We start from the raw sequence: 14,109 nt of genomic DNA on the forward strand, positions 1-14,109 counted from the left end.
AGACTCGATCCAAGACATCCCTGACCCTGGCACCCGAGAGGCAACATACCATCCAGGAGTCTCGTTCGCGACCACAGAATCTCCTGTCTGTTCCTCTAACCATTGAATCTCCTATCACTATCACTCTCCTATTCTCCCCCCTTCCCTTCTGAGCCACTGAGCCAGGCTCAGTGCCAGAGACCTGGCCGCTGTGGCTTTCCCCTGGTAGGTCGTTCCCCCCAACCGTATCAAAATGGTATACTTATTATTGAGGCTGATGGTTAGGTCAAATTCGTTGCAGGCAACCGCAATCCTGTCAATGAGTCTCCGCAGACACTCTTCAGTGTGAGATGTTAGTGCAGCATCATCAGCAAAGAGGAGTTCCCTGATGAGGACTTTCTGTACTTTGGTCTTCGATCTTAGATGGGCAAGGTTGAACAACCTGCCACCAGATCTTGTGTGGAGGAAAATTCCTTCTTCTGAAGACTTGAACGCATGTGAGAGCAGCAGGGAGAAGAAGATCCCAAACAGTGTAGGTGCAAGAACACAGCCCTGTTTCACGCCACTCAGGATAGGAAAGGGGTCTGATGAGGTGCCACTATGCTGAATTGTGCCTTTCATATTGTCATGGAATGAGGTGATGATACTGAGTAGCTTTGGTGGACATCCGATCTTTTCTAGTAGTCTGAAGAGACCACGTCTGCTGACGAGGTCAAAGGCTTTGGTGAGATCAATGAAAGCAACGTAGAGGGGCATCTGTTGTTCGCGGCATTTCTCCTGTAGATGGCGAAGAGAGAACAGCACGTCAATGATGGATCTCTCTGCTCGAAAGCCACACTGTGCCTCAGGGTAGACACGCTCAGCCAGCTTCAGGAGCCTGTTTAAAGCGACTCGAGCGAAGACTTTCTCCACTATGCTGAGCAGGGAAATTCCACGGTAGTTGTTGCAGTCACCGTGGTCACCCTTGTTCTTATAGAGGGTGATGATATTGGCATCGCGCATGTCCTGTGGTACTGCTCCCTCGTCCCAGCACAGGCAAAGCATTTCGTAGAGTGCTGAGAGTGTAGCAGGTTTGGCACTCTTGATTATTTCAGGGGTAATGCCGTCCTTCCCAGGGGCTTTTCCACTGGCTAGAGAATCAATGGCATCACTGAGTTCCGATTTTGTTGGCTGTTCGTCCAGCTCATCCATGACTGGCAGAGATTGGGATGCATTGAGGGCGGTCTCTGTGACAACATTTTTCCTGGAGTACAGTTCTTGGTTGTGCTCCACCCAGCGGTCCATTACTTGCGTTGGTCAGTGATTGTGTCCCTTGATTTAGATTTGAGGGGGGCGATCTTCCTGACGGTTGGCCCAAAAGCTCTCTCAATGCCATCATACATTCCTCTGATGTTTCCGGTGTCAGAGGCCAGCTGAATATGACTGCATAGGTGTTGCCAGTAGTCATTTGCGCAGCGCCTGGCTGTTCTTTGTGCAGCACCTCTTAATGTGGGATTAATGTAGGATTAGTATAAATGGGTGGTTGTTGGTCGGCACAGACTCGGTGAGCCAAAGTGCCTGTTTCAGTGTTGTATCTCTCTATGACTCTATTAGAAAGGCTTCTGAAGAAGGGTCACTGACCCGAAACATTAACTCTGCTTCTGTCTCCACAGATGCTGCCAGACCTGCTGAGTATTTCCAGCATTTCCTGTTTTAATTTCAGATTTCCAGCACCTGCAGTAATTTGCTTTTATTTTATTAGAGAGGCTTGCTGTACTTAAAGTTGATAAGTCACCAGGACCGGATCAGAGGCATCCGAGGATACTGAGGGAAGTAGAAGGTCAAGCGGAGATGGTTAGATTCTCTCTTGTTGGCACTTGAGTGGTATGAATGTTACTTGCCACTTATCAACCCAAATCTAAATGTTGTCAGAGTATGACTGGCCCCCTTTTTATTCATGGATATTTTTTTTTTTTTATTTATTTGTTTATTTTATTTTAGTTTGTTTCATCACTCATTTTTTTACCATGTGCCTACCCAATTTTTTTCATGTTTTTGCTTTGGGCCAGGGCTGTTCATTTTTCTGTCAATTAACACCCTCTTTGCACCAGTTCTTTGTCTTTCAGCACACCATTAGCATACAGTTTGCCTTTGCTCCATGACCTTCTGATCAGTTATTCTCTGTGACCCTCTGTCCTATCAACACCTTGTCTTTTGTTATCTCTTGCCCCACCCCCATTTATTTGCTTAAAACCTATTCCTTTTCTAACATTTGCCAGTTCTACTGAAGGGTCACTGACCTGAAACATTAACTCTGCTTCTGTCTCCACAGATGCTGCCAGACTTGCTGAGTATTCCCAGCATTTCTTGTTTTTGTTTCAGATTTCCAGCATCTGCAGTATTTTGCTTTTAACTAAATGTTGTCAAGGTCTTGCTGCATGTGGACACAGACTGCTTCAGTATCTGAGGAATACTGAACACTATGCAATCATCAGCGAACATAGAGTTATATGTGGCACAGAAGGAGGACATTAGGTCCATCGAGTTCGTGCTGGCTTTCCATGGAGCAATCCAGTCAGTCTCACTCCCTTGCTCGATCCCTGTCGCCCTGCAAGTTTATTTCCTTCAAGTGCCCATCCAATTTTCTTTTGAAATCATTGTCTCCACTTCCACCACCCTCGTGGACAGCAAGTTCCAGGTCATTACCATTCACTATGTAAAAAAAGTTCTTTCTCACATTCCCCCTGTATCTCTTGCCCAAAACCTTCAATCTGTGTCTTCTAGTCCTTGTACCATCAGTTAATGGGAACAATTTTTTCTTGTCTAACTTATCTAAGCCTATCATAATCTTGTTCACCTCTATCAAATCTCCCCTCAATCTCCCTTGCTCTAGTGAGAACAGCCCCAGCTTTTCCAGCCTAACCTTGTATCAAAAATCCTCCGTCCCTGGAACTATTCTGGTAAATCTCCTCTGCACCCTTACAAGGGCCCTCACATCCTTCCTAAAGTGTGCTGACCAGAACTGGACGCAATAATCCAGTTGGGGCCTAACCAGAGATTTAAAAGGTTCAGCATAACTTTGCAGCTTTTGTACTGAGTGACTCTATGAAGCCCAAGATCCCATCTGCTTTGCTTACCACTCTATCAACATGTCCTGCCACCTTCAAAGTTTGATGCACATGCACCCCTAGGTCCTATTGTTTTTGCACATTCTTTAGAACTGCGCCAAGTCATATTGCCTCACCCCATCCCTTCTGCCAAAATGCATCACCTCACTCTTGTCTGTATTAAATTCCATCTGCCACTTGTTTGCCCATTCTATGGCCTGTTGTAGGTGGTTCATATCATCCTCATCGTTTGCCATTCCTCTAATGTTTGGTATCATCGGCAAATGTTGAAATTCTAATCTGTACTCCAATATCCAAGTCATTTATATAAGTAAATAAAAATAAAGCACTGGTCCTAGCATTGACCTTTGGGGAACATCACTGTCTACCATCCTCCAGTCTGAAAAACAACCATTTACCACGACTCGCTGTTTTCTGTCCTTAAGCCAATATTTTATCCAATTGAACACTGACCCTCCTATTCCATGAGCCTCAATTATGATGGAGGGAAGATCATTGAGGTAGGAGCTGAAGATAGTTGGGCCTAGGACACAAACCTGAGGAACTCCTGCAGCAATGCCTTGGGGCTGAAATGTTTAGCCTCCAACAACTGCAACCATCTTCCTTTGTGCCAGGTATGGCTCCAACCAGTGTAACATTTTCCACTTAATTCCCATTGACTTCAATTCTGGGCAGCACACTTTAGAAAGGATGTGAAGGGTTTAGAGACAGTACAGAAAAGATTTACAAAAATGGTTCTAGGGTTGGGGGACTTCAGTTACGTGGATAGATTGAGAAGCTGGGGCTGTTCTCCTCATAGATGGTGGAGAGGAGATTTGAAGAGGTGTTCAAAATTGTGAAGACTTTAGACAGAGTAGATAGGGAGAACATGTTCCCATTGGTGGAACAGTTGAGAACCAGAGGGCGCTAATTTAACACAAATGGCAAAAGAACCAAAGGTGACATGGGGAAAAACTTTTTTACGCAGCAAGTGATTAGTATCTGGAATGTACTGTCTGTTAAAGTGGTGAAGAGAGATTCAATCGTGGTTTTAAAAAGGAAATTGGATAATGATCCAATGAACCATTCTTTGATTCCCTGGCAGCTCTCTTCTGCTTTACATATAAACATACAAATTAGGAGCAGAAGTAGGACATTCAGCCCCTCGAGCCTGCTCCGCCATTCAATAAGAGCATGGCTTATCTGTTTGTGTACAGCATAAAAACAGGCCCTTCGGCCCACCGTGTCCATGCTGACCATAATGCCTATCGATACGAATCCCACCTGCCTGCATTAATTCCATATCCCTCTATGCCTTGCTCATTCAAGTACCTGTCCAGATGCCTCTTAAATGTCACTACTGTTCCTGCCTCCACCATCTCCTCTGGCAGCTCATTCCAAATACCCACTATTATTTGTGTGAAAGATTTACCCTTTTGATCCCCTTTAAACCTCCTCCCTCTCACCTTAAATCTATGCCCTCTAGTTTTAGTCACCCCTACCATGGGAAACAGACTCTGGCTATCTACCCTATCTATGCCTCTCATAATTTTATATACCTCTATCATGTCCCCTCTCAGCCTCCTTCGCTCCAGTGAAAACAGACCCAGCCTATCCAATCTCTCTTTATAACTCAAGCCCTCCAGACCAGGCTACATCTTTGTGAATCTTTTCTGCACCCTCTCTAGCTTAATCACATCGTTCCTGTAGTGCGGCGACCAGAACTGCACACAGTACTCCAAATGCAGCCTAACCAACGTTATGTACAATTGTAACATGACGTCCCAACTCTTGTACTCAATGCCTCAGCCGATGAAGGCAAACATACCATATGCCTTCTTCACCACCCTGTCTACCTATGTTGCCACTTTCAGGGAACAATGTACTTGCACCCCAAGGTCTCTCTGCTCAGCAACACTCCCCAGGGCCCTGCCATTCACTGTATATGTCTTGCCCTGGTTTAACTTCCCAAAATGCATCACATCGCACTTGTCTGCGTTAAATTCTATTTGCCAATCCCTTTCCCACTTTCCCAGTTGATTTATATCCTGTTTCAACCTTAGACAACCTTCTTCACTGTCCACTATACCACCAATTTTCCAACATCCTTACTTTTATTTACAATTCCTCTCCTAATAAAGGATAGCATTCCATTAACCTTCTTTATTACTTGCTGCACCTGTATACGAACTTTTTGTGATCACCTAGATCCCTTTGCACCTTGGAATTCTGCATGTCGGTCTCCATTTAAGTAATACTCTGCTTTTTTATTCTTCCTGCCAAAGTGAAAAACTTCAGATTTTTCCACATTATACTCCATCTGCCAGATTTCTGCCCCACTCACTCAACCTATCTGTGTCAGTCTGCAATCTCCTTACGTTCTCTTCACAACATATTTTCCTACCTATCTTTGTGTCATCTGCAAATTTAGCTACCATGCCATCGCTCCCCTCATCTAAGTCATTGATATACATTGTAAAACGTTGAGGCCCCAGCACAGACCCCTGTGGGACTCCACTTGTCACATCCTGCCAATCAGAAAAGGGCCCATTTAAGCATACTCTCTGTTTTCTGCCAGCCAGCCAATCTTCTATCCATGCTGATATGTTACCCCCTACACCATGAGCTCCTACTTTGTGCAAAAACCTTTTATGTGGCACCTTGTCAAATGCCTTCTGAAAATCCAAGAACAGTACGCCAACGGGCTCCCTTTATCCACTGCACATGTCACTCCTTCAAAGAACTCCAATAAATTGGTTAAACATAATTTCCCTTTCACAAAACCATGCTGACTATTCTCAATTACTTTGAGTTTTTCTACATGCCCAGCTATAACCTCCTTAATGATCGATTCTAACACCTTCCCCACAACAGACATCAAGCTAACTGGCCTATACTTGCCTGTTTTCTGCCTCCCCACCCCCACCCGCCCTCTTGAATAGAGGGGTTATATTTGTTACTTTCCAGTCTGATGGAACCTATCCGGAATATAGCAAATTTTGAAAAATTAACACCAACACATCTACTACCTCCTTAGCCACCTCTTTTAAGACCCTAGGATGAAGTCCATCAGGACCCGGGGAGTTGTCAGCCGCAGCTCCATCAGTTTGGTAAATACCGCTTCCCTGATGATTGTAATTTCACCAAGTTCCTCTCTTCCTTCCCCATCTTGATTTACAGCTATTACTGGAATGTTTTTTGTATCCTCTATAGTGAAGACAGAAGCAAAATAATTGTTCATAGCATCCGCCATTTCCTTATTATCCACCAATAGCTCTCCATTGTCACTTTCTAGAGGACCAACACCCACTACTTTTTTTTCCTTTTTAAATATCTGTAGAAACTCTTGCTGTTCATTTTTAGCTAGCTTCCTCTCGTCACTAATTTCTTTCTCCTGATTAACCTTTCAATTATTCTCTGCCATTCTTTATATTCTGCCCAATCTTCTGAACTGCTACTCATCTTTGAGCAATTATATGTTTTTTCCTTAAATTTGATGCTTTCCTTAACTTCTTTAGTTAACCAAGGATGGTGGGTCCTCCCCTTAGAATTTTTTTTTACAGTAGGAATGTACTTATTCTAAGTATCAAACCGACATTTAACTGCTGGCCTGTGATTGCCAGATTTATTCTTCTCCTGTTTTTTGAACAAGGGTATTATTTATTTATTTAGAGACACAGAACTGAAACAGGCCCTTCAGCCCACCGAGTCTGTGCCGACCAACAACCACCCATTTATACTAATCCTATATTAACCCCATATTCCCTACCACATCCCCACCATTCTCCTACCACCTACCGACCTACATTAGGGGCAATTTATAATGGCCAATTTACCTGTCAACCTGCAAGTCTTTTGGCATGTGGGAGGAAACCAGAGCACCCGGAGAAAACCCACGCAGACACAGGGAGAACTTGCAAACTCCACACAGGCAGTACCCAGAATTGAACCCGGGCCGCTGGAGCTGTGAGGCTGCGGTGCTAACCACTGCGCCACTGTGCCGCCCATATAACATTTGAAATCCCTTTGGCACTACCATGTACCGAAGAAGGATTGGAAGATAGTGGTCATAACTTCCGAAATTTCTACCCTTATTTCCCTTGGCTACCTATTCATATTTCCACATGGCTATTTATTCCTGCAGCTCACTAACCTTATGAAGATTTCTTGTGCTTCTGTCCCTCCCTCTCCTCTCACACAAAGGTATACAAAATTATGAGGGGCATTAATAGTTTAGATAGGAAGAGACTTTTTCCCTTAGTAGAGGGGTCAATAACCAGGAGGTATAGATTTAAGGTCAGGGGAAAGGGGTTTAGAGGGGATTTTGAAGAAAAAAAATTTCACCCAGATGGTGGTTGGAATCTGGAACACACTGCCTGAAGGGGTGGTAGAGGCAGGAACCCTCACAACATTTAAGAAGTATTTAGATGAGCACTTGAAACATCATAATATACAAGGCTACAGGCCAAGTGCTGGAAAATGGGACTAGAATAGTTGGGTACTTGATGGTCGGCACAGACATGATGGGCCGAAGGGCCTGTTTCTGTCATGTTTAACTCTATGACTCAATTTTGAGAGTCTCCCAGTTCTCACCTTCCACCCCAATAAGCTCAGTATTCACCAGATCATCATCAGCCGCTTATATGATTCTGTCATGAATCAAATCCTTCCCTCCCCTTTCTGGAAGTGGCATTCCTTCTGTGAGATTGTAATTTACTCTTTCATCACCCCTACTTCCATCTGCCCTTCTCCTGGTCTATCCCATGTACTTCCTTTAATCAGGTATACCAGTGGTTCACAAGCAAAGGTCCACAGACTCCTGGGGTTCATAGGTACTTCCCAATTGATCTCTGCCTTTTTACATAGCCATAAAGTCTTTCACGACATAGAAGGAAGCCACTTGGCCCATTGAGTCCATGCCTGCTCTCCATGGAGCAATCCAGGTCAGTCCCACTCCCCCACCCGAACTCCATAGCCCTGCAATTTAATTTCCTTCAACTACCTATCCAATTTCCTTTTGAAATCATTGATTGTCTCCGCTTCCACCAACGTCGTGGGTGGCAAGTTCCAGGTCATTACCACTCACTGCAAAAAAAGGTTCTTCCTCACAACCCCCCTGCATCTCTTACCCAAAACCATCATTTTGTGTCCCTGGTCCTTGTACCATCAGTTAATGGGAGCAATGTTTCCTTGTCTAACTGATTTAAGCCTGTCCTAATCTTGTACATCTTTTTAAATTTCCTTCAATCTCCTTTGCTCCAGGGAGAACAACCTCAGTTTTTCCAACCTAGCGCTGCAACTAAAATCCCCCATCACTGGAACCATTCTGGTAAATCATCTCTGCACCCTCCCAAGGATCCTCACACCCTTCCTAAAGTGTGGTGATCAGAACTGGACACAGTTACAGTTTTATCTGTTAGTCTAGTTGGGGCCTAACCAGAGCTATATAAAGGTTCAGCATAACCTCCCTGCTCTTGTCGTCTAGGCTTCTATTTATGAAGCTCAAGATCCCACATGCTTTGCTAGTCACTCTATCAATATGTCCTGCCACCTTCAAAGATCGATGCACATGCATCCCCACGTCCGGGATGTGACGAGTGGCGTCCTGCAGGGGTCTGTGCTGGGGCCTCAACTTTTTACAATTTATATCAATGGCTTAGATGAGGGGAGCAATGGCATGGTAGCTAAATTTGCAAATGACACAAAGATAGGTAGGAAAGTATTTTGTGAAGAGGGCATAAGGAAGTTACAGACCGATATAGATAGGTTGAGTGAGTGGGCAGAAATCTGGCAGATGGAATATAATGTGGGAAAATCTGAAGTTGTTCACTTTGGCAGGAAGAAAAATAAAGTAGAGTACTTCTTAAACGGGGATCTGCTGCAGAAGTTTGAGGTGCAAAGGGATCTAGGTGTTCTAGTGAATGGGTCACAAAAGGTTCGTATGCAGTTACAGCAAGTAATAAAGAAGTCTAATGGAATGCTATCCTTTATTACAAGAGGAATTGAAAATAAAAGTAAGGATGTTATGCTTCAGTTATACAGGGCATTGTTGAGACCACATCTCAAATACTGTGTGCAGTTTTAGTCTCCTTATTTAAGGAAGGATGTAAATGTGTTGGAGGTGGTTCAAAGGAGGTTTGCTAGATTGATACCAGGACTGAGTGGGTTGTCTTGAGGGAAAGGTTGGACAAACTGGGCTTGTTTTCACTGGAGTTTAGAAGAGTGAGGGGAGACTTGATTGCAGTACATAAGATCCTGAAGGGTCTTGACAAGGTAGATGTGGAAAAGATGTTTCCTCTTGTGGGTCCGTCCAGAACTAGGGGGCACTGTTTTAAAATTAGGGGTCGCCCTTTTAGGACAGGAGGTGAACTTTTTTCTCTGAGGTTTGTGTGACTTTGGAACCCACGCAGACACAGGGAGAACTTGCAAACTCCACACAGGCAGTAGCCAGAATTTCGATTTGCATTTATAGTGTCTTTAACATTGTAAAAGTTTATGGAAGGTGAAAGGTGGGAGGCTGGCCAGGAGAACATTGAAATCAAGTCTAGAGGTAGCAAAGGCATGGATGAGGGTTTCAGTAGCAGATGAGCTGAGGCAGGATCAGAATAAGGTGGTATTTTTGAGGTGGAAGTAGGAAGACTTGGTGATGGAGCAGATGTGTAGTTGAAAACTCGTCTCAGGGTCAAATAGGATGCCAAGTTTGCGAACAGGTCTGGTTCAGTCTCAGACAGTGGCCAAGGAAGGGGGGAGAGTTGGAAGCTTGTGAACCAAGTTTGTGGAGAAAACTGAAAATAATGACTTGCTTCTTCTCAATATTTACTTGGAGGAAATTTATATGCATCCAGTACTGAATGCCAGACAAGCACTCTGACAAATTGGAGGCAGTAAAGGGGTCAAGGGAGGTGAGGGTAAGGTAGAACACAACAAAAAACATCAAATTTGGTGTTTGCATGATCCTTTAGAAAGTTACAAATCAATATGACCGGCAATGGGATCCTTCCACCCAGTGCTGTCAGGCCCATGCCCTGCTCAAAGCTACCTCACTGCTGGCAGAAGGAGGGGAAACCCTAGGTTCTGGTATTCTGAATTACTGTTCCACTTCCTACAGTTTTCCCTCCGCAATGCTGCCAGATCAAAGGATCCACCATCCTGCCACACTCCAGGATCTCCATTGTAATGTTGTCATACTCCAGGATGTCCACCCCAGTTCTGCCAAACTTCAGCATGATTTTCCAGAGCTACGAAAGCATAAATATTCCCTGAAGTACCTCTGAACCCGAATCCCTCTTCCCCAATATTGGCAAATATTGGATATCTACCTCCAATTGTTGCATCTTGCACATCATCTTGTTCTGTCTTCTCAGTTTTGAAAATGATAATGGTAAAAAATTAAATACATAGGTAAAGGAATATTTCCATAAGAAAAAGGCCACTGAATTACAGTTTCCATAGAATAATGGAAAAAATTGTATTATTTATTCCCACAAAATACTGGTAAACATTCAAGATTGCCATTAAATAAAAATAGAATGTAGTCCCTGACAATGTTTTGGATTACATAACATAATACCTCTGTGTTCACTATGGAGAAGGACAACGTAAGTGTCGAGATCAGGGAAGGGGATTGTGATATACTTGAACAAATTAGCATTGAAAGGGAGGCAGTTTTCGCGGGCTTAAAAGTGGATAAATCCTCAGCCCAGATGAGATGTATCCCAGGCTGCTATGTGAGGCAAGGGAGGAGATAGCAGGGGCTCTGACACACATTTTCAAATCCTCTCTGGCCACAGGAGAGGTACCAGAGGACTGGAGGACAGTGAATGTGGTACCATTATTTAAGAAAGGTAGCAGGGATAAACCAGGTAATTACAGGCCGGTGAGTCTAACATCAGTGGTAGGGAACTTATTGGAAAAAATTCTGAGAGACAGGATTAATCTCCACTTGGAGAGGCAGGGATTAATCAGGGATAGTCAGCATTGCTTAGTCAGGGGGAGATCATCTCTAACAAATTTGAATTTTTCGAGGAGGTGACTAGGTGTGTAGATGAGGGTAAAACAGTTGATGTAGTCTACATGGACTTCAGTAAGGCTTTTGATAAGGTCCCGCATGGGAGATTGGTCAAGAAGGTATGAGCCAATGGGATCCAGGGCAGTTTGGCAAATTGGATCCAAAATTGGCTTAGTGGCAGGAGGCAGAGGATGATGGTCGAGGGTTGTTTTTGCGATTGGAAACCTGTGACCAGTGGTGTACCACAGGGATCGGTGCTGGGACCCTTGCTGTTTGTAGTGTACATTAATGATTTAGACGTGAATATAAGAGGTATGATCAGTAAGTTCGCAGATGACACAAAAATTGGTAGTGTTGTAAATAGTGAGGAGGAAAACCTTAGAATACAGGACAATATAGATGGGCTAAGATGGGCAGAGCAGTGGCAAATGGAATTTAATCCTGAGAAATGTGAGGTGATGCATTTTGGGAGGACTAACAAGGCAAGGGAATATAAAATGGATGGTAGGACCCTAGAAAGTACAGAGGGTCAGAGGGACCTTGGTGTACTTGTCCATAGATCACTGAAGGCAGCAGCACAGGCAGATAAGGTGGTTAGGAAGGTGTGTGGGATACTTGCCTTGATGAGCTAAGGCATAGAATATAAGAGCAGGGAGGTTATGATGGCGCTGTATAAAATGCTAGTTAGGTCACAGCTGGAGTACTCTGTACCATTCTGGTTGCCACACTATAGGAAGGATGTGATTGCACTGGAGAGGGTGCAGAAGAGATTCACCAGGATGTTGCCTGGGCTGGAGCATTTCAGCTATGAAGAGAGACTGGATAGGCTAGATTTGTTTTCCTTAGAGTAGAGAAGGCTGAGGGGGACCTGATTGAGGTATACAAAATTATGAGGGGCATAGATAGGAAGAAGCTTTTCCCCTTAGTGGAGGTGTCAATAGCAGGGGGCATAGATTTAAGGTAAGGGGCAGAAGGTTTAGAGGTGATTTGAGGAAAAGGTTTTCACCCAGAAGGTGGTTGGAATCTGGAACATACTGCCTGAAGGGGTGGTAGAGGCAGGAACCCTCACAACATTTAAGAAGTATTTAGATGAGCACTTGAAACGCCATAGCATACAAGGCTATGGGCCAAGTGCTGGAAAATGGGATTAGAATAGTTAGGTGCATGACAGCCTGTACGATTCACAATGGGCTGAATGGCCTGTTTCTGTGCTGTATAACTCTATGACTGATTCCTCTGACTCACATGGAGCAGCTACGGGAGATCAAATAATCATAGGAGGATTACAGTGAATAATCCAAATCTTAGGGTTCAGTCATTGAATATGTTTAAAGTAGAGATTGACATATTTCTAAATACCAATGACGGGAAAGGGATATGGCGATAGTGGGGGGGGGGGGGGGGGGGGGAATGTATTGAAGTGGATGATCAGCCATGATCATATTGAATGACGGAGCAGGCCCGATGGGCTGAATGGCCTACTCCTGCTCCTATGTTTCTATATTTATGGGCATGGTTTTTAATATTGTTGGGACCTTTGGACTGCCACTGATTTAAAATCCATTACCCAATTTTCAGACTTACATCATTTTGGCGAACTGTTTTCAATATGATGGTAGGCCTATCTTGAATTTACTCAGTATATACAACAAAATGTTGCCTTCAATATATACATTAACGCGCGCGTTTGTTTGTTCACTACGAAAGTATGATTGTATACCGCCACATCTGTAAATTCATCTTCGATTCAATATTTTGATACACTAGATGAAATATATGATTGTGGACCTGTCGATATTGTTTTCCTGGATATAGTTCTAACAGCTTTGTAAACCTCTAGCTTGTAGGGCATTGGCCGCCTCTGGTATTTACGATCTTTAAAGGTGTTGAACAGAGTGTGACTATCCTGTGACGTAAGCAAACTGGCCCCAGTACAAGTTTCAGTAAAGTTCAGTTTCACTTAGTCCCAGAGAAACTGAGATTACGATGCACATCCTACCCAGAGGAGCGAGAGAAAACGATCGGTCAGTTTAGGGGACTGGTTTTAACCTCTCCAAAACGTAATATATTGAATGATAGCCGAATAGATAATCTACCGAATTAGAATTAAGTTGTTTTAAATCACAACCAGTAAACTATACTATTACTATTCGAATTTCCTAAAGATGGCGAATATGACCATTGAAATCGTTGCCTTCATGTTATCCGTATCTGGCTTTATTTTGGTGTCTTCCACGTTGCCCACAGACTATTGGAAGGTCTCTTCCATTGACGGTACAGTCATCACCACTGCCACTTTCTGGGCTAATCTCTGGAAAACTTGTGTGACAGATTCCACTGGAGTCTCCAACTGCAAAGACTTCCCATCCATGCTGGCACTCGATGGTTCGTGATTTTCACAATTAATCTAATGTATCCTTTCTAGCTCCTGGTTCTTCATCGCCTCTACTTGCTATGTCCCATCCTACCCCATACCTGCTGCAGATGTGATGTATCTTGCAGATTCATTCCTTTATGCATCCTGATTTCTATTGTTCGTTCAATTCCTGTCGGACCTGTGAGAGTTGTAGTTTTGTGTTGACTGAATAGATCAATTTGTCACAGTTTGATTTTGGACGTTTTGAAATGAAGAGTTTTTAATTCAGCAATTCGTTGCCGAATAATCATTGAATAATCTTAAAAAGGCAGAAAATGCTAAAATTACAGAGGAGGTCCGTCGGCATCTGAATGAAAAAGATGGTTTATTACTTGGGATATAGACCGTTCAGATTTTTACATCCCAAACGGTAAACTTTTCCCCCCAGATGCTTGCAGATATATGCAGGGATGGGGAGATTGCCGGTGTTTGCAGTCCCGCCCATCGCTTTCCCATTTATCTCTGCTTTTATAACTTGCTGTATTGTAAGAGATTCCTGGTCTTATACGCGAGGCCCTTCTTATTTGAAACAATACATTTTCCCTCTCGTATTCCTTTTCCACATCTCTCTCAGCAACTTTTATATTTTACCATCCATTTTTTCTCCTAGCTTTTTGTAT

The 14,109-nt window shown here is 43.6% G+C and overlaps 1 protein-coding gene across 9 annotated transcripts in view; it reads left to right on the forward strand.

Moving 5' to 3' along the window:
- Positions 1-13,042: 13,042 nt before the first annotated feature.
- Positions 13,043-14,109, forward strand: part of LOC137371557 (claudin-10-like) — a 117,754-nt gene continuing 116,687 nt past the window's right edge. For 4 of the 9 annotated variants that reach the window (XM_068034383.1, XM_068034385.1, XM_068034386.1 and 1 more), the window contains exon 1: positions 13,043-13,097. Coding sequence is in view for 2 of the 9 variants with exons in the window: in XM_068034382.1 (XP_067890483.1) it covers positions 13,239-13,458 (220 nt within the window). In the remaining 7 variants the exon portion in view is untranslated. Of the gene's footprint in view, positions 13,134-13,238; positions 13,459-14,109 lie in introns of all 9 variants that reach the window. The other 5 variants (XM_068034390.1, XM_068034391.1, XM_068034382.1 and 2 more) reach the window with 4 other exon arrangements.

Source organism: Heterodontus francisci, chromosome 6 (genome assembly GCF_036365525.1).
Source record: "Heterodontus francisci isolate sHetFra1 chromosome 6, sHetFra1.hap1, whole genome shotgun sequence".
In the NCBI taxonomy this organism is placed as follows: domain Eukaryota; kingdom Metazoa; phylum Chordata; class Chondrichthyes; order Heterodontiformes; family Heterodontidae; genus Heterodontus; species Heterodontus francisci.